Source organism: Peromyscus eremicus, chromosome 1, assembly GCF_949786415.1.
Source record: "Peromyscus eremicus chromosome 1, PerEre_H2_v1, whole genome shotgun sequence".
NCBI classification, from domain to species: domain Eukaryota; kingdom Metazoa; phylum Chordata; class Mammalia; order Rodentia; family Cricetidae; genus Peromyscus; species Peromyscus eremicus.
The window spans coordinates 79,715,815-79,736,483 of record NC_081416.1 but is presented as its reverse complement, the minus strand read 5'-3'; the positions used below and the strand labels follow the sequence as shown (position 1 = coordinate 79,736,483).

At 45.3% G+C, this 20,669-nt stretch overlaps 1 protein-coding gene across 1 annotated transcript in view; it reads left to right on the top strand.

Moving 5' to 3' along the window:
• Cacng3 (calcium voltage-gated channel auxiliary subunit gamma 3) overlaps nucleotides 1-20,669 on the top strand; it is a 94,079-nt gene that overhangs the window by 61,622 nt on the left and 11,788 nt on the right. Inside the window, exon 2 of the mRNA XM_059251237.1 lies at nucleotides 19,243-19,326. Coding sequence (XP_059107220.1) covers nucleotides 19,243-19,326 — 84 coding nt within the window. The remainder of the gene's footprint in view (nucleotides 1-19,242; nucleotides 19,327-20,669) is intronic.

Below are 20,669 nucleotides of genomic sequence, written 5' to 3'. Positions count from 1 at the left end.
GCTTAGAAGGAAGTTCAGACCCCAGAGAGAGACAGTCCCCAGGTGCCCATGCAGGTCAGAGGGAAGACAATCAAGTTTTTATTTTTTACATCACTGAACGAAACCCTGGCGTGGTGTTTGCTCAAAACGCAAGAACTATTCCTGGATGTCAGGTGCAGTTAATGGTTGCTGTGGCAACCACCCATGCTTAATGAATAGAAGAGAGTAAAAGACGCAGGGTAAATGTCAGGGCCCCAATGGATGTGCTGGCAAGCCAGTCTGTTAGCGCTGGATAGAGCTGACCAGTGAAGGTTGAAATGAGCAGCCCAGGGTAGCTGGAGATTAATCCAGGAGCCTCAGTTCCTTTTCTCAGTGTGGCATGGCCAGAATGGCACAAAATGTCAAAAAAAAAAAAGGTATGACTCTTTATACACAGCTAAACACAGGTCCAGCTTGAGGGTTTGATTCTGTGCATGTTTATAGAACTTGCAGAGGGGCAATCCAAGCACACATCACTCAGAAATTGAAAAAACAGCACTTAAAAAGACTCTTCTGGATTTTTTTTAATGGAGAAAGTGTCAAATTGGGGTTTAAAAATACTATTTTGAACTCCAAGCCTCCGCATGCCATATTGTCATTGGGCCATATGTGTGCTCCTTATAAAAGGTGGAAGGCGGGGGAGCTGGGGAGAGGGCTCGATCAGTAAGGTACTTGCTAGGCGAGTGTGAGGACAGAAGTTCAGATCCCCAGCACCCACATAAAAAGCAGGGCATCACAGCGAATCTGTAACACCAGCCCTGGAGAGACAGAGGCAAGAGGAGCTTGCTGGCCAGATAGTGAAAATGAAGACTGGATCCCACAGGACGGGCTAGCATCAGGGATCCAGGACTCAGGACTCTCCCTGACTGAGATGTTTCCTTGTCAGAAGATGAGTCATCTTACCTTGTTTTGTGCTCCTGGAACGGAATACCTGAAGCTCAAGAACTTATAAAGAAAGGAGATTTAGTTCTTACAGCTAAAGGCAAGATCGTCCAACATCAAGGAGCCACCTCTGCTGAGGACTTTAATGCCATGGCAGAAGTCGGTGGTGGTGGTGGTGGTGGTGGTGGTGGTGGTGGTGGTGTGTGTGTGTGTGTGTGTAACCGTACTCATGCCTTTACTAGGAACCCACCCCTGTGATGACTTGCCCAGGCCCATGACAATAACATCAATCCACTCTTTAGGACACTTGAGGCACAGTCCTTTGTAGGTGTGGTGATGTGCCAGGGAGGCCATTTGGCTACCAAAGCAGAAGCACCTTCCTAAGGTCAGAGCCTGCTTCTCAGACTGATATGCAACAGAACCCAACAGCTTGCTGCTGCAAAGCATAGGTCCTCAGAGGCCTCGACCAAAGGAGGCCCAAGAACATCCTCCATATTTTAAGCACAAGCTAGGTGGATCTTAGGCAAGTGGCTTCACCCCTCTGGAAGAGAGCTGGTCCTCTGTGCAAGAAGCCAAGATGGAGAAGCCACATCCACGGCTCTTAGTCTCTCTCTACCCTTCACTCAGAGGGAACGAGTTCTTGACTCGTCCAGTGCCTACTGAGACAGAGTTACAAATACTGAGACTTCAAGCAGTGAGTGATCGTGTAAGCATCCCACCCTCAGCCCAGCCAAATTTCAAGTAACAATACTAAGGCATTCGATGAGCAAGATCAACACACTTCAGTTTTTTCCCATGCTTTTTATTTTATTTTTTATAAATATCAACAATCAAGTAACTCCCATTTTCATTCTTTCTCCACACACCTGCTTGACTGGTACCCCAGACTGATGATTCTAATGTCTCATTGATTAACCAAACATCAGAGCCCGTGGAATCAGGGGTGCTGTGCTGAGTGGCAGGATATGTCTGTAAACTGAACCTGTACCCTGACCCAGACCTTTGACTTTGTGACCTGGGAATGTTTGTATCCTGGGCTCTGAGACAAGCTAGTTATTTATTTGTACCTTGAATTATCTACCTAATTAACAGCAAGGGAAAACATTTTCCCTTTGAGACCCACCCAATGGACTGATTGAACCAAGAACTCAATACTAGGCTCTTCAAAAACAAAGCAAAATGGTTCATTGTATAGAGATGAGCGACAGCAACCATCCATCCTTTCTCACCAAATCTTCCCCATCTAAGGTCAACAGTGAGATACTCTGTGGGCTCTTCTCTCCTGTGTATGCAAGACTCTTCCCTCGTATCTTCACAGGCATGGCTTCCTTTTGTCATTAAGTGTTACCTTCCTTGTCCATCCAACCTCCTGAGCATCCCCTGCAACCAGTCCAGTCCCAGTCCCTCTGCACTGCTCACTGCAGAAGCTACTTCCATTTAGTCACTGATAAACTCCAAGTGTCAGGACCATTCTTCATGGAGTGTGGGTGCCTCCAAAGACATCTGTGAAACGAAAGACTGGCCCAGGATGTGCACCAACAGCGGCTCTGTGAAACCAGAGGTGTTTAGTTCTCATTAACTTTCTGTCTTCCGGTTCTCTTATTAGAGGCAGTAATTCATAATTGCTATAGCCCAAGTGCTTCATCTTGCTCAAAGAGACCAAGTTTAGTTCAGGGTCCTCATTATCTGTGAATTCATTATCTACATCTGTACATATGAATAGGCGAGTGAACGCTGTCTTAATATGAACACATGCATTAATGACCCAACCACTTACAAAAGCAGCCTCCATTCACAGGCTGCCCTACCCCACCTCCCACTCCCCACCCCTTTACCACTCTGTGACTCCCAGTCTATCTGGCAGCCTTCCCTCTGATTGCCAGCTCTTGTCAACATGTAACAGTAAAAAGCAAATAAAAGGTCCAAATGTAATGTGCCAACTGAGGGGAAGAAGAGCCTGCCTCAGGACACAGTTAGCCAGGGGAGAGGGGTGCTGACGAGGGTGATGGCATGATAGACATCCCATGATTTGAATATCAAAAGATTAACAGAAGCCCTTGGGAAAACTGATGACGAACTAACATAGTTTTTTTCACAAAATTGACCCACTTTATGATTCTGCTGTGAAAATCAAACTTTACGATCCTGTCATAAGGGATTCCATATTGGAGCATCATGCAACTTTATCAGAAAAATGAGGTCTCTCCAAATCAACATGATGCTTTTTTTGTTCATCCTAGCATATACTTAGGAAAGATCAGATGAAAGAAACATTTTCATAAATCATTTCAAGTCCAAGATGTTATTGGCAGTAAACACATCTTTGTCTTTCATTGATTTCTGTGAAAGAAGTATCTTCCCATGGGCTACCCAGGAGACCATGCCTCTCAACATGGCCACAATTAGAGCCAGCAGGAACCCTCAGAAATTCCATGTTCCCCAGTGTCACTCAGTAAGAGCCTCTGTGGGTGAATTTCATCCTTGTCTTTAGACAATACAGATGTGTTATAACACAAGCATCCTTACAGGCAAGGGCTTACTTTTGCCTGCTTAGCCAAAGTGCTCCTGACACATCAAAGAACTTGACCTTGTTCTTCCTCATCTCTCAAGACAAAGCTAGATCACAATGGGGATCCAACTGAATACTTACATTGCTGGACCCAGAACTCTGGTTTTTCCATTAGCCTTGTGTTTTTTGGGGTTTTTTTTTTTTGTTTTTGTTTTTAATTTTTATTTTGCAATACAATTAAGTTCTACATATCAGCCACAGATTCCCTTGTTCTCCCCCCTCCCGCCCCCCTCACCTTCCCCCCAGCCCGCCCCCCATTCCAATCTCCTCCAGGGCAAAGCCTTCCCCACAGACTGAGATCAACCTGGTGGACTCAGTCCAGGTAGGTCCAGTCCCCTCCTCCCAGGCCGAGCCAAGCGACCCTGCATAGGCCCCAGGTTTCAAACAGCCGACTCATGCAATGAGCACAGGACCCGGTGCCACTGCCTGGATGCCTCCCAAACAGATCAGGCCAATCAACTGTCTCACCCACTCAGAGGGCCTGATCCAGTTGATGACCCCTCAGCCATTGGTTCATATTTTATGTGTTTCCGTTTGTTTGGCTATTTGTCTCTGTGCTTTATCCGACCTTGGTCTCAACAATTCTCTCTCATATAAACCCTCCTCATTCTTGCTAATTGGACTCCCAGAGATCCACCTGGGGCCTAGTCATGGATCTCTACATCCAGATCCCTCAGTAGTTGGATGAGGTTTCTAGCACGACAATTAGGGTGTTTGGCCATCCCATCACCAGAGTAGGTCAGTTCGGACTGTCTCTCGACCATTGCCAGCAGTCTGTTGTGGGGGTATCTTTGTGGATTTCTGTGGGCCTCTCTAGCACTTTGCTTCTTCCTATTCTCATGTGGTCTTCATTTACCATGGTCTCCTATTCCTTGTTCTCCCTCTCTGTTGTTGATCCAGCTGGGATCTCCCACTCACCCAAGCTCTCTTTCCCTCGACCCTCGCCCTTCACTACCCCCACTCATGTCCAGGCTGTTCATGTAGATCTCATTCCATTTCTCTGTCATTGGGCGATCCCTGTGTCTTTCTTGGGGTCCTGTTTTCCAGGTAGTCTGCCTGGTGATGTGAGTAGCAGTCCAGTCATCCTTGTTCCACATCTAGTATCCTGTTATGAGTGAGTACATACCATGTTTGTCTTTCTGAGTCTGGGATACCTCACTCAGGATGATTTTTTTCTAGATCCATCCATTTGTCTGCAAACCTCATGATGTCATTGTTTTTCTCTGCTGAGTAGTATTCCATTGTGTATATGTACCACATTTTGTTTATCCATTCTTCAGTTGAAGGGCATCTAGGTTGTTTCCATGTTCTTAGCCTTGTGTTTTAAGCTGGGCTTTGAGGGTCTGGAATTTGAGCACACTGGCTAGATTCATGGCTGAGATGGTAGCTAAGTTCCAGACACCATATTGATCCTGTTTATGGACTGGACCAGGTTTTAGGTGTGAAACTTGGCTATGTGGACTGGTGAGGGCACCTATCTTCGTTCTGAACATGAGGAGTCTACCCAGAGCTTGCATGACATGATTGCCCTTTATTAGGTTATATGAACCCACAGCCATGTAAAGCCTGCCTAAGGACCATCAGTGTAGGTGCTGACTGTCCAATGGAGATAGATGTGAAGGGTCCTGCCCACAAGACTAATCAGAGGCCTTGATGGTATCTTTCCCTTCCGCTGGAGGGGAATCAGCCCTTGTGCCATGGTTTGGTTTTGAAATATGACCTGACGATGTCTGCACTGAACGCCTTGTGGTTTCCTTATACAGCAGGGTTCAGTGGTTCAGAGCTCAGTAACCATGAGAGCTCCACTATTATTGGGAATTCATCAACTGAATGATTCATAGATGTATGGACTGGTGGGTGGGCAGGTGGAAACAGTGGGAGGTGGAGCCTACTTGAAGAAATAGGTCTTTGTAGCCCAACTCATCCGTCTTCCTCTCTCCTCATTCTCTGCTTCCTGGCTACCTTTGCACTGTGACATGCTCCTTATCTCCTCACCTCATCCCACAGACAAGTGAGCAATCTGACCACAGACTGTAACCTCAGAACTCACGGGCCAAAACAAACCTTTCTTCCATCTCCTCACCTCATCCCACAGACAAGTGAGCCATCTGACCACAGACTGTAACCTCAGAACTCACAGGCCAAAACAAACCTTTCTTCCTGTGAAGTAAATTGTCTCAGGTAGCTTACCATAGCTGTGGTCTACCCAGCCCCCTTCAGGATTGTAAGCCTGGGAAAGTTAAGACTTGAGTGACAGTCTTGTCTTCCCAGTTCTAGCTGTTCTAGATCCAATAATTTCTTGACTTGAGACTAAGAGCACAGGGGCTGGCTAAGGAGATGGCTCAGTGGATAAAGTGCCTGCTGTGCAAGTGTGAGGACCTGAGTTCAAATCCCCGGCACCCACATAAAAAGTCAGGCAAGGGGGGCTGGAGAGATGGCTCAGAGGTTAAGAGCACTGGCTAATCTTCCAGAGGGTCCTGAGTTCAATTCCCAGCAACCACATGGTGGCTCACAACCATCAATAATGAGATCTGGTGCCCTCTTCTGTCCTGCAGGAATTAAAAAATTAAATTAAAAAAAAAAAAGTCAGGCAAGGAAGCACATGCCTATAATCCCAATGCTGGCAGAAGAGAAGGGGGCAGAGACAGGAGGACCCCTGGGACTGACTAGCCAGCATGTACACACACACACACACACACACTGAAGAACTATTTTCAAAGACTATTTCTCCCCTTTCCAACAAGCAAAACTCTACCTAGTCCTTGGCCAAACAGAGTAGATGGTTTAAGCCAGTCCCTCTAAATGGTGACAAGTTCCTTGGGCTTCTTGCCTAAGTTAACTCTACATGGTACATAGATATGCATGCATGTACCCACATGCACAGATCTGCATAACTACCCATACATCTCTATGAGAATGGGAGAGACTCCTGATTTCCTTTCTAGGCCCAAAATAAAGATAATGGTATTAGAAGGTGTGCCCTCTAACCCATACTAAGTGCCCAGTGCTGTGGATTAAGAGGATTTTACTATGAGCTGAGTTCTGAGATTAATCAGATCTTAATTTTATGTCTTTTTCTCTGTCTTGAAATGCATTTGTTGAATTAACACATAGTTGCATAATTCCATGTACTAAACAGTGCTGTAACGTGTGTGACAAGGACTGGGAATGCAGCTTAATTAGTAGAATGCTCACTAGCATGCACAACACCTTGGGTCTGATTCCAGAATCACATAAACTTGGTATGATGGTGCCCCTGAGGGACGAAAGCGGGAATATTGGAAGTTCATCGACTGGCAAGGTCGTCCTTGGCTGCAGAGAATGTTTGTCCTGGGATACATGAGATCTATCTCAAAAGTAAATGAACAAATGAAGTATGGAATAAATACTGACTTCACATTAAAGCTCTTAATAAATGTTACTAATGTCCTCAGCTTATATAGGGAGAAACCGAGGCATGAATAAGCTAAGTAACCCACAGGTGATGTGAGGTAGAAGCGGGATCCAAACCCAGGCATCCTGGCCTCATAGGCCACACTTCTTACTTCTTCATGTCACCTCAGGTGACGCTGTCTGTGCAAAGTGTGAGGGAGATCCAGAGAGCATTCATCAGGTACGGCAGATCGTGTCTCCGTAAGAGTGGAAGCTACAGTGAGTTCTTTGAGGCACGGGCGAGTATATGTGCATGTAGAAAACAGAGGTCAGCTTTGGGTGTCTTCCTTGGTCACTTCTCACCTTAGATTTTGGAACAGGGTCTGTTGCTTTGACTTACCGAGTCGGTGAGGCTGTTTGGCCAACAAGCCCAGAAATCACCTGTCTCTGTCTCCTTGGTGCTGGAATTACAGTCTTTTAATGAGGACCCTGGTGGCCAGACTCAGGCTCTCATGCTTGTATAGCAATCACTTTACTGATTGAAGAACTCTATCCAGCTCCAACTTCAACCATTTCTGGTGAAACTCCCACCAATCAGGAGATTATCAAGACCGAGAATGAAGAGGTCAAGCCATAGGGGGATGACTCACCTGAGGTGTTGTGGTATGTCCCTTGGTACTATGACAGAAGACCCAACAACAAGCAACTTAAGGAAAGACAGGTGGCTTTTGTCTCACAGCTTTGAGGATTCTCTCCATCATGGTAGGGAAGACATGGCAGCAGAAATGGAAGGTAGCTGGTCCCATGACGCCCACGGTCAAGAGCACTTCTCTGTACTCAGTCTGTGACCCCAGCCTGAGAATGGTGCTGCCCAAATTTAGGGATGGGTCTTCCTCGATTAACCCAAGCCAGACACTTCCTCACAGACATACCCAGAGGTTTGTTTTGTAGGTGAGTCTGTCAGGTTAGCAAACAATGTGAACCATTACAGATGTCTTTGTTGGCCTGTGTTCTGTAACAAAATATCATATATGCAGCAGTTCTCAACTTTTCCTAACACTGAGACCCTTTAGTGCAGTTCCTCATGTTGTGGTGACCCCCAACCATAAAAGTATTTTCATTGCTACTTCATAACTGTAATTTCATAATGTAAATATCTATGCTTTCTGATGGTCTTAGGTGGCCCCTGTGAAAGGGTTGTTTAACTCCCAAAGGGTAGATACCTACAAGTTAAGAATCATCAATATACCAGATGGCTTATATAATAGAAAAATTTTTTATTACATTCTGGGTGGTAGGAGATCATAGAACTCACCACATGGTAAGGTTCTGATAGACCCATTCCTGGTTGCCCAGAGCTACTTTCTTGTTGTTCTTTGAATGGGGCCCCTTTTATAAGGAGACTAATCCCATTCATGAATACCCTACCCTCCTAATGTCATTAATTCCCAAAGATCCTGCCTCGTCATAACATCATACTGGAGATTAAGATTTTGACATAGACGTTTGGGAGAAATACAAACATTCAGTCCATTGTATAAGAGCATCTAATTGGTGAGCTAGTACGTGGCAGCATCTGAGAATTCCAAAGCTTGTGTTCCTTCTGCTCTATAAGCTCTGCCCCCCAGGTCAAAATATACATGCCCCAGACTGCAGGAACCTGACTTGTTTCTACAGAATCCAGCTTATGCCTCTTTGTGACTACTGATGGACATTTCTTAGGTTCAAGCTGAGGCCACATTGCTGGAATCTGGAAGAAAACTCTCAGAATGGGGACTCTGATCCCCATGTTGAGCTCAAGTGATTTGAACCAATACTTTCTTTGGAGATAGCTGACAAGATCTTTAAGACTCAAAAACACAAATGCCCCATCTTACAGGCTACTTCCCATCCTGGCATGTTTGGGAGCCACCCAGGATCATGCACATTCTTCAGGATGCCTCTACTGGGTGCTCCTAACCCTAAGGAAGAGCTAGGGTTGATCATGGTCCACATACAACCCAGCCTCCTGGGTTTTCCAGAGATCAGTGATAGAGAAACAGCTGGAAGGGCAGCTGGTGGGCCCACTGAAATTGACACACTAGTCCTCTGTCCACACTGGCCTCCCTTCTCAAACTGAGGTGTCCACTCTACTACTCAGCCTCTGCCTTTGCAGTCTCTTAGCTAAAAGGGCCTTTTCTGAATCTTCAGATAGCTGGTTTCTTCTCCATCTAGGTCTAAGGTCCAGTCCTCTTCTACCACCGTATCCAGGGTTGCCACCAACACTGTGACCTTACCCATGATTGTCACCAACTGCCCACCACCTTACCCAGAGTTGCTATCATTTGCCCCCACCACCTTACCCATGGTTGCCACCATTTGCCCCCACCAAATACAGAACTACCATCATACCAAGGATGTAATGTAGTGGTAAAACACTTGCCTTGTGTGTACAAGACCCCGGGTTTGATTCCCAGCAACACGTGTGTGTGTGTGTGTGTGTGTGTGTGTGTGTGTGTGTGTGTGTGTGTGGTGTGTGTGTGTGTGTAATATTCAAGTCAGATATATATATATATATGAATTTTAATTAGACATAAAAAACTATGTCATTTTCAAGAAAATTGATTGTGCTGGCTAGTTTTATGTCATCTTGGTGTAAATTAGAGATATCTGAAAGGAGAGACCCTCAATTGAGAAAATGCCTCCATGAGATCACTTTCTTAATTAGTGATTTTGATATGGGAGGACCCAGCCCATTATTGATGGTGCCATCCCTGGGTTGGTGGTCCTGGTTTCTATAAGAAAGCAGGCTGAGCAAGCCATGAGAAGCAAACCAGTAAGCAGCACTCCTCTATGATCTTTGCATCAGGTCCTGTCTCCAGGTTCCTGCCCTGCTTGAGTTCCTGCCATGACTTCCTTCAATAATGAACAGTGATATGGAAGTGTGAGCCAAATAAACCCTTTCCTCCCCAAGTTTCTTTGGTCATCATGTTTCATCATAGGAATAGTAACCCTAAGGCATGGATGGAACTGGAAACCATCACATTAAGCAAAATAAGCCCGACTCAGAGAGACAAATGGCATATTTTCTCTCATGTGCAGGATCTATACTTGGGAAAAGGAAAAGGACTACCAGGAAAAAAGAGGAGCAGGAAGTAAGGGTGATAATGCACTTTGACTAGTTGTGTGTCTCAGCACTCACCATTGTCCACTGCAATGAGAAGTGAAAGCTGCACAAATCTATACATAAAAGGATAAGTGCTGGGAGGCAACTTAATGCTGGGACCATTTATCAAAATCCCATCATCTTGTCCACTAGCTGACTGGTTAAGATCCTCAGTGAGGATCTCTGGTCTGAGGACCAGCATCCTCTTTGTCTGGACCACAGAGAATCCCCTGACACCAGTCTTTGTAGCCCAGTTCTCATACACAGCTCCTCCCCAGACTCTCACCTGCTCTTTCCGCCTCTCTCGCCATACACTCTGGGTCTAGTCTGCAGACCAACCTCGGCTGACCCTGCAACCTGCAGTGACTCTGGATCCCAAACGAGTCCTCCCTCCTGGATTCTGTCATCATCACACCAGATCCCCCCTGCTTGAAGGAACCACCTCCTCTGATTAGCTTCTAATTAACCTTCAAATATCAGCTTAGATATGATTTCACTCAGCATTCAGTTAACAAAAATCATTTTACTGAGTTACCAGGGAGATAATTGTATGTGCATTTGTGAGGAGGGGGAGTTGCTTACTCTGAATCCTTTCTATACCATTTGAACCATATGTCACATATATTCTTTTAATTTAACAGAGATTATCTAAATATGAGATAATATGCTGCTTATTTTTAGGATGTTTGTGCATTTAAGAATTATTCTAATAAATGTTCAACATGAGTACAACAAGGACTTAATTATTATAGCTTTGTTGTATGGCTTGATATCTTGTTTAAAAACAAAAAACCCACCTTTCTGAGCCCTTTCATTCATTCCAACTTTTTTTCTGAGAAAATTGCTTTCAGCTTCCTGAATAGGCTAATTCTGTCACCTGGGAAAATGGTGCCTTTATTCCATTTTTCTCCCATTGCTCATAGCTCAGTCCTTGTGCCGAGTAGCGTCCATGGAGCTGTGGTAACCAACAGAGACAATGACAAGCATCCTTCTCCTATTCTTGATTTTAGTGGGACTGCTTCAAGGACCTGCCCTTAAAGAGACATGATGGCCAGGCAGTGGTAGCACATGCCTTTAATCCCAGCACTTGGGAGGCAGAGGCAGGCAGATCTCTGTAAGTTCGAGGCCAGCCTGGTCTACAAAGTGAGTTCCAGGACAGACTCCAAAGCTACACAGAGAAACCCTGTCTTGAAAAACCAGAGACACAGAGAGAGAGAGGGGGGGGGGATGATGATGATGATGATGATGATGATGATGATGATGATGATGATGGTCTAAGAACACAGTCCTCCTCCTGGGAAGGAAAGACCCCATTGTCTAGCCAAAGTCAAGCTACTGGACTAATTCTCCCCTGAGAATGAAACTTTAATCACCATAAAAAACAGTCTCCATCATGACACCTCAACAGCTGAAGAAATCTCTCCTTCTACTCCAAAATTCTTCCCAGGATCCCAGGATCCTGTGATCCACTGACTCTCACACCCCAGGTCTTCCAGCTGCCTGGGTGCTGGAGTCCCCTCAGCTCTCATCCTTAGCCACCAGATCAGTCCCCAGACCAACACCCATGGTCCTCTTCTTGGTTCGATTCACCCTCTTTGAAGCACCTCTGCCTCAGAGCTTCAGCTTAAAACTGAGCTAGGATAGTGTTGAGTCTGCATCCTGACTTGATCTTTACAATCTGAATGTTTCCAGTATTTCTAGGTCCCATTTGTTTGCAGTATGTAGGTAAACCACACTCACACTTTTTCTTCCTTTTCTAAAAAAGGTTTATTAATATAGTGCTGTGCATGGTGACAGAGCCTGGGCACCAGCATTCAGAACAAGCTAGGCTCAGCCAGCTGTCCTTGGTAGGCCATTAAAGAGACAAGTAATGATGTAAAGCAGAGAAAGATCTATTCAGTGTGCACACTGAGGAGAGGAACGCATAAAGAGGTCCGGTGACCCTCCCTAGCCTGACTCTGGGGTCCTGACAGGAGGTTTAGGCTTAAATGGAGGGTAAGAGATCCGCATATCAGAGCCGTCCTGGTCAAAGTGTGCTCCCAACCATCACCAACCTATCCTTGTGGCAGCTCCAGTTTCCCCTGTCAGGTAGCCGGACAAATTACAGAACTGCATAAAGTCTGTTAAGGAGACAAGCTCCTCCTCTGGCTGACACCAGGGCCCAGCCTTGTCCCTCTCCCAACAGAAGACTCCTGGGGAAATCCCATTTCCTTGGGATACATTGTTTCAATAGTCTCATAGCTAAGGGAGAGTACAAGAGTACAAATATCTTTATTCTTGACGAGAATGGTTTGAAGAGCACATACCTGAAATTCTAGCACTCAGAAGGCTGAGGCAGGAGGATCACAATTTCAAGACCAGACTGACTACATAGCAAAACAAAGTCTCAGAGAGTTTTACTGATATGGGGAAATATCCACACGAAAATGTAAGAAAAGAAGAGTATATGGTCCCAACCCTGTTGAATCTTCTGTATAAAAGCACGGGAGGAAAAAAAAAAAAAGCATGGAAGAGATATAAAGATGTTAACTGGTAGTTACTTCTGGAGCTAGCAATATGCTACTGATCCAAATGGCCAAGTTCACTTTACAGCAAGCGATTGACTTGGGGTGCCAACAGCTTTCTGATCAGTGTGGAGTCTTCCTTAGGGAAATCCTTGACATTGTCTTCTTTTATAATGCTTTGCTTTTTAAAGTCACACCATGCCACCAATCTGTCTCCTCTCATCCTAAAATATTTACCAAAACCAATGAGAGTAATTGGTCTGATTTATTGAGTTCTTGCTGTGAGCCAGGAGCTGCACTAAATGCTTTATGCATTTGCCTGATTGGTCCTGTGACTGCATCAGGACAACTCCATGACATCACTTTTATCATCTCTCCAAAGGCAGGAGAGGTAATTCACTGAGTACTACAACTAGTGAATGATTGATCTGAAGTTGATACCAAGATATGACTCCAAAGACAGGCCTCTTATTCAGAATGCTTGCCTTCAGAGACAGCAGGATTATATGTCTGCAGGGACATAGATGTGCCATTGAGCCAAATGGGGATTCTGGCCAACTGGTGAACTCATGCCCAAGCTCATGTCTGCCTACAAGGATTGGTTGTCACATGGAAGTGACAAGGAACTCATTTTTAAAGAAAACCTGAAAATCTGATGTTCATGTGAAACATCCTGAGTTTTAAATTGCAGCAAATACATTTAGCTTTTAATAGAGCACAATACACACTTAAATAATACATGTTAAAGGAAAACAAAAAGCCCAAAATTATAAAACAAAACTTTTTTTACTCAAATTTCTCAAAGGCCTGGTGGGCAAGGGAGAATGCCTTCTGCACAAGCCTGAGGACCCCTGCTTGAATCCCCGGTACACAACACGGGCTCAATGTAGCCATATGTACCTGTTACCCAGTGATGAAGGAACAGCAGACACAGGGGGACCACTGGGGCTTGCTCGCCTCCAGCCTGGTGGAGATGAGGTCACCCATTGTCCTCTGGCTTCCACATAGACACACACAAGAACATGCACCACACACACACACACACACACACACACACACACACACACATGCACACATGCACGCATGCATACACACACACACACACACACACACACACACACACACACACACACCCTACACCCTATAAAAGCCCAAACTCACGTTTAATTTCCACCTTTCCCCTGAGAGAGCAGAAGTTACTGGACCAGGGAGAGCTTAGCAGAATCTTTCTTAGAGAGATGGAAAGTAACTATTTCCTGCTGTGCTGCCTGTCACTAATACTGATGTCTGCCACAGTGGCATGAGAGGCAGCATTGGAACTGTGTAGACAAACAGGCATGGCTGTGTTTCAGTAAAACTTTATTCACTACATGTTATAAAATATTCTTCTTTTGCCGGGCAGTAGTGGTGCACACCTTTAATCCCAGCACTTGGGAGGCAGAGGCAGGTGGATCTCTGTGAGTTCGAGGCCAGCCTGGTCTACAAAGTGAGTTCCAGGACAGGCTCTACATTCCTGGTTGATGAATCATAGGAAATCAGGTAGTGGACCACTTTGGGCCTTTAAAAGCTAGCTGCCAGGGTTAGAGAGGTGGTTCTGCAGTTAAAAGAACTGGATGCTTTTCCAGAGGACCCAGGTTCAATTCCCAAGATCCACAAGGCACAAGACAACTCACAACCATCAGCAACTCCTGTTCCAGGGGATCTGATGCTCTCTTCTGGCCTCCTCAGGCACCAGACATATAAGTGGTACACAGACATACATGTAGACAAAACACCCGTACACATAAAATTAAAATATAAACCCCTGGATACTAGGGCTAAAGAGATAGCTTAGCTGATACAGTACATGGTGGACAAACATGAAAATCTGAGTTCGATCCCCAGAACACATATGAAAAAGCCAGGCTAGGTGGTGCCACATGCTTGTAATATAGGCACTAAGATGGAGAGACAAGAGGACCTGGATGTTTGCTGGCCTCTCAGCCTGAGCCTCCAGGCCAATGAGAAACCCTGTCTCAAAAAAAAAGTGGGGGCTGGGGAGATTGACTCAGGAGTTAAGAACGAACTAGAGTTTGGTTCTCAGCACCCATGTCAGACAGCTCATAACCTATAACTCCAGCTCCAAGGAATCCAAGACCTCTGGCTTCTAGGGGCATCTGCACTCACAGGCATATACCCACTTGCAGACACACATGATTTTTAAATAAAATAAAATCTTTTTTTTAAGTGAACAGCAACTGAGGATACACATACACACATGTGCGGGATCACTTGCATTCATATGTAGGCACACACACACATACATGCATGTGCACACACATATACACAAATATATGCATGTGCACACACACATATGCACACAAATCTGGCTAGTGTGTACCCAACAGCCTGGTGCTTCCTGATTCTAAGTACCAGTCTCCTGCTGCCCAACTCACTTGGAGTGGCCAGTTTCGTGAGCAAATGCCGACATCCCTGCACCTACTAGTCATCACAGTGATCCTGAGTGGTCTGTTTTAGGAGACTCCACATTCTGTCTTCCCCTGACCCTTCTCTTCCTATGTAATCTTCTGTGGAACATAGAAAACAGCCCACAGTGAGGTGAGGTCACTCTCAAAGGCCCTTGCTCTGCCCAGGGGTCCCTGACCTGTTTCATGGAAGAAGCTTAGCTGGTAAGAGAGTCACTGGCGCACCCCATTGTCACTATTGATAGCAAGGGATGACCACAAAACTGTCACTAAGTCATCTGTGCTCCCACTTCTAAAACCACTAAAGAAAGCAGGAGTCACAACAGTTCTTAGGACTTTCAACTTTGGAATCCGTAAAATAGTACACTGTCGTGACAATGTGCTTGCCCTTTTCAGTTTTTTCTTCTGTAAAATTGATCACAAAAATGTTGTATCTTGAGAACTATAGATTTTAAAGCATGTAAGATACTACAAGTGGTTCATGAGATATAGTCAGTGTGCAAAAGGTGTTACTTATTATGACATTATCCCATCAATTTGTGTTGATCCACTTTGTGTGTGCGCATGAGTGGTGTGTGTGTGTGTGTGTGTGTGTGTGTGTGTGTGTGTGTCTGTGTGTGTGTGTGTGTGTGTGTGTGTATTGGCATGCATGTGTAGAGGCCAGTAGACAACTTTATGTGTCTTCCTCTATTGCATTCCACCTCATTTTTGAGGCAGGGTCTCTCAGTGAACCAGAGCTTGCTAGCCTGGCTGCCCAGCAAGGTCCCAGGACCTACCCTCACCCTAGCACTGAGGTAACAGATACATGATGTCACACCTGATTTTTTCATGGGTGCTAGAAATCTAAACTCAGGTCTCCACACTAGTGCAGCCAACACTTTACCCACCAAGCCATCTTCCTAACTCCAGTGTTAGTCACTACCCATTGCTGGGACAAGATGCTTGAGACACGTTCCCTTTAGCTCACAGTTTGAAAGGCTCCAGTCTGCGGTCAGCTGGACCCACTGCTTTTAGGCTTGGGATGACGAATCATGATGGCAGAGCAGGCTACTCATTTGTTACAAACAAGAAGAAACGACAGAGGGATGGGGCTTAGGACAAGATACAGCCTTTGGACGTGCGTACCTCCAAAGACCCACTTCCTCCATCTCTTATCGTTTCCAGAACCTCTACAGTCTGTTCCGCTATAAACCCATCAGAAGATTAATCCTCTAATAAACTTAGAGCCCCCATGACTCAACACCCTGAAGCCTGATGCATGGGTCTTTAGGATCTATGTCAAGACATCACACACTCCACAAACAGGAACATGAGAATGAAGCTCTGAAATACAAAAGTAAAATTAAAAGTCTTTTTTTTCAGGGTTCAGAGAAAGGTTATCACTTGTTTTTCCTTCCAAGAATTTCCTGAGTCCTCTCCCCTGGATCCTTTTCTGGATTCTGAGTCTATTCTTTGCCTAGTGGGCAAAGAATCAGAACCAAAGGTACAGTCGACATGTCTCTTCGCAATGACTGTGAAATGCTGCTGGCTTGGAGCCTACTCACAGTGAATAGTAAGGAGTGAAATGGAAAGCCCTCTTAGTGTTGTTAAGAAAATCGTGGGAACAAGAATTGTAGACACAACAGTGATGGGTGTTCATAATCTAATGGTGAAACCTCAGGCTTTGAAGCCTCACCGGCCAGGATGCCTTTGTCGTCCTCAGTGCCCCATCAGAAATATCAATATTAACAGCCTTGCCTCAAAGGGTGGTGGGCTTCATCCATGTACCTGGCCCACTGGAAACGCTTTCATTTTAGTGGGTGTGTACAAGGGTATGAGTTGGTGTGTGGGTATATGTGTGCACATGTTTATGTGTGTGGAGGTCAGAGGTCAATGCTGAGTGTCTTCTTTAATTACTTCTTTTCTTTTCTTTCTTTTTTTTTTAAAGACACAGTATTATTGGGGTATTATTGTGTAGCTCTGGCTAGCCTGGCCTGGAACTTACTATGTAGACCAAGCTGGCCTTGAATTCACAGAGATCTGCCTGTCTCTACCTTCAGAGTGCTGAAATTAAAGACATGTAACACCATGCCCAGCCCATTTGTTTTTTAATTAGTGTGTGTGTGTGTGTGTGTGTGTGTGTGTGTGTGTGCGCGCGCGCATGTGCATGTACATACCACAGAGCATGTGTGGAGGTCAGAGGACAACTTTATAGAGCCTGCTCTTTCCTTGCACCTTGATGTGGGCTCTAGTAATTAAATGCAAATCATTGGAATTGTGCAGCAGACACACTTATCTACTGTGCCAATCTGCCAGCCCTCCACCTAATTTTTGGAGACAGGGTCTCTCACTAAGTCATCTAGACTATCTGTTCGGTAAGCCTTGGGGATACTCCAGTCCCTCCCTCCCAGCACTTTCATTACAGGCAGACATCACCACCACCATACTCGGTATTTGTGGGTACGGGGGAACTGAGCACACATCCTCATGGTTAGTAGCAAGTGCCATCCCCACTAAGCCATCTTTCCACCCCAGAAACACTTAATAAGTGACCGCTATTATGGTTACATGCCCAAGCTTCACAAGAACTATATATGCATATATATTTCATAGATGGCCGTTTCTCATTTTCAGTGGCTGCTGAGAAGCATGCCTGGCTCTGTCTGATTCTCCACCTTCCCTCTTGGCTCTACACTACACCGCCCTTCACCTCCCTGCCTCTGTCTTTGCAGACAGGGAAGAGGAAACACAAGCATAATTTCCTACTGTGCTGTGAGACATTCTGAATACTGTTTGTCATTTATAAGAACTGACAGAGTCATTAACTGCCCCAGAGATTGGTTAATTGGCTAGTTAATAAACACCCACAACGATTATCAAACACACACAATGAGTTGAGTCAAGTTTATGTTGGAGAAAGAAAGAAAGCAGGATGCTGACAGCGTCTCTGTGGATCTGAATGAGCTGCACCAGGGTGAGAGGAGGGTGACTGTGATCTTGGGACGGAAGAGAGGACTGGAAGGACCTTTGGTCACAATTGGCGGGTTGGAGACAGGAGACTATTCCTAAATGTCCAGATTGGAATGCCGGCTCTTTGCTTACCTAAGTGATTGAAAGTGAAACTCGCACTTGCTCATCTGTCAAATGGGACGATAAATCCAATGCTTCGGTTCTGTCTCCCTTTTTCCTCACCAAGGCAGGATAGGAGAAACCCTCACACCAAGCTCTAATGCTTCCTAGTTCTTTGTCCTTCTAAGATGGCAACAGCATGCAATATCTGAAACGTGGAGTATTTCAGCCTCTTAGTTTTTATTGAATGTATTTATTATCTGTTGTCTCTGCTAATATTTTAGCTGTGGGTCACTGTGACAAATACCTGAGACAAACTCTGTGTGTGTGTGTGTGTGTGTGTGTGTGTGTGTGTGTGTGTGTGTGTGTGTCTAGGCCTTGAGCATGATGGGCAAGTGCTCTATCACTGAGCTGCCTCCCTTACCTTATTTTCTATTTTCGTTTTGAGAGGAGGTCTTGCCCAGTTTCCCAAGTTAGCCTTGAGCTTGTCACATATCCCAGGCAGGTCTTGAACCTGTAACCCTACTGTTTCTACCTCCCATGTAGTTGGAATCACATTGTGGTATGTACCACAATGCCTGGCATAAATTAACTCTTAGGGAAAAGAAATTTATTGGAGGACTTTGATTCTGAGGTTTCCGGTTAATGGGCCCTGCTGTTTGAGGCTTTTGGTAAGACAGAACAAGGGGGCTCATGTTGGGTAAGACATGGGGGAACAATGCTGCTTTCTTTGTGGTGCACAGGAAACAAAGTTCCTAACATCTCCTTCTAAGGGATGCACCCAACAACCTAGCTTCCTCTCTCTGAGCTCCGAAGTTCTAGCACCTCGTGCCAATGGCAGAGGTGTGTGTGTGTGTGTGTGTGTGTGTGTGTGTGTGTCTGTGTGTGTCTGTGTGTCTGTGTGTGTGTCTCTCTGTGTGTGTCTGTCTGTGTGTCTGTCTGTCTGTGTGTCTGTGCATGTCTATGCATGTGCTGGAAATTTGACATGCTAGGAAAGCGCACTACCACTGAACTCTATTCCTAACTTCAGGTCTATCTTTTAATGCATGGGCCTCCCAAAGACATTCAAGATCCAAACTACAGCAACTAGTTTCTCTTTTGCACCCTTCTTAAACCAGCTGTTGGGCCTCTATGCACAGCTTCTGATAACCAGGAAAGTATATGCAACATGGAGTTGACCACCCAGCCTGGGCCTGGAAATACTCTTCCCTTGGCTCAGGGCCCTGTTTGTTTTCACAGGGGCTTTCCGAGGCGTGTGCAAGAAAATTGATCACTTCCCAGAAGACGCAGACTACGAACAGGACACAGCAGAATATCTTCTACGTAAGTTCCCCTATCTCTCCAGTCCCCCTGGGGGGAAGGAGAGGGTCCCCTGCCATCACCCACTTACCTGTGAGCATGAGTCTCCTCATTATCCAACTCAAAGTGCAGACATACATTCCCAAGGCTCTGATGTTGAAGTTTCTTTCATTTCAATGAGCTAGAAATAGAAAGGAGAAAGAGCAGGTGTATCAGAATTGAAAGGTTCTTTTTAGTCTCCTTAGAAGAAAATCTAAGGAATTTTCTTCAGCTCGGTCGTTTTCACCTTCTCCAGTGGGTGATTTGAGGTGCTAATGGGCAAGGTGCTAATGGGTGAGGTGCTAATGGGTGAGGTGCTAATGGGTGAGGTCCCCAAGGGCAAGGCCTGGCATGATAAATACAAGCCAAACTTCACCTCTCCTTTGACTGCTCTGCAGTTCCAGTCCTATTGGGACAGGGACAGTGTCTCTGCAGGAATTTTCCAAGGTCAGTAACCTGGATGAGGCATGGGCTGTTGCAAGCACAGCACAGGAGTGCCATGTGGGGCTGGGATGTGATAGGCCAAGCTTTGACCCTGTTTGACTCCTTTCCAGCAAGGTTGGTCCTGGGGCAAGCTATTTCAATATCTTAACTTTCTTCATCTGTTTTGAAATGGAAATTATGTCATCAATCTGACAAGGTCATAAAAATTAAATGAGAGAATGTGTAGTATATTCAGCCCTGAACCCCACGGATAATCATGAGGTGGTGTATGTCATCTCTGGTCTGTCTCATGGAATTAGAAAAAGCAGAGTCGGATGCAGATGAAGCCTTACACTGGTCCAGGCACAGGGGAGCTTAGCTTGAGATATTACTGCCATGTTATTAACAACGGGTATCAAGTTCAAGCAGAAGGAAAATTCCAAAGCAGTATCTAATTTGCTATTTAGGAATGTTAGGTTTAAGGTGATTTTTTTAAAAAACTGAGGTTATAAATGAAACCTCTAAGAAATTATCTTCTTCAGGTTTTGATTGTGACTCAGAGATCAAGTATCTTGGGGCCAAAGTGGGTAGCATACGTGCTTAGCATTCAACCCAGGGGTATGGGGAGAGTGGAAGAGAGGAAAAAAGGAAGTAGGGGGGAAGGAAGGGGCAGGCAGGAGGGAGGCAGAGAACTGAACTCCCTCCAAAAGCAATAGCTTTGAAGTCAATACCAATGGGATTTTCCCAGATGCCTATTTTATCTGTGCTTCTCTTTCCTGCTTGGAAGAAACAGTTTTATACCAGCCCTATTGGAGACTAAACAGAACTGTGGCTTTCTTTCACTCTACAACTCACAAAACTGATTTTAAATTCTCTGGAGAGCCTGATTGTTTTTCTGACCATTT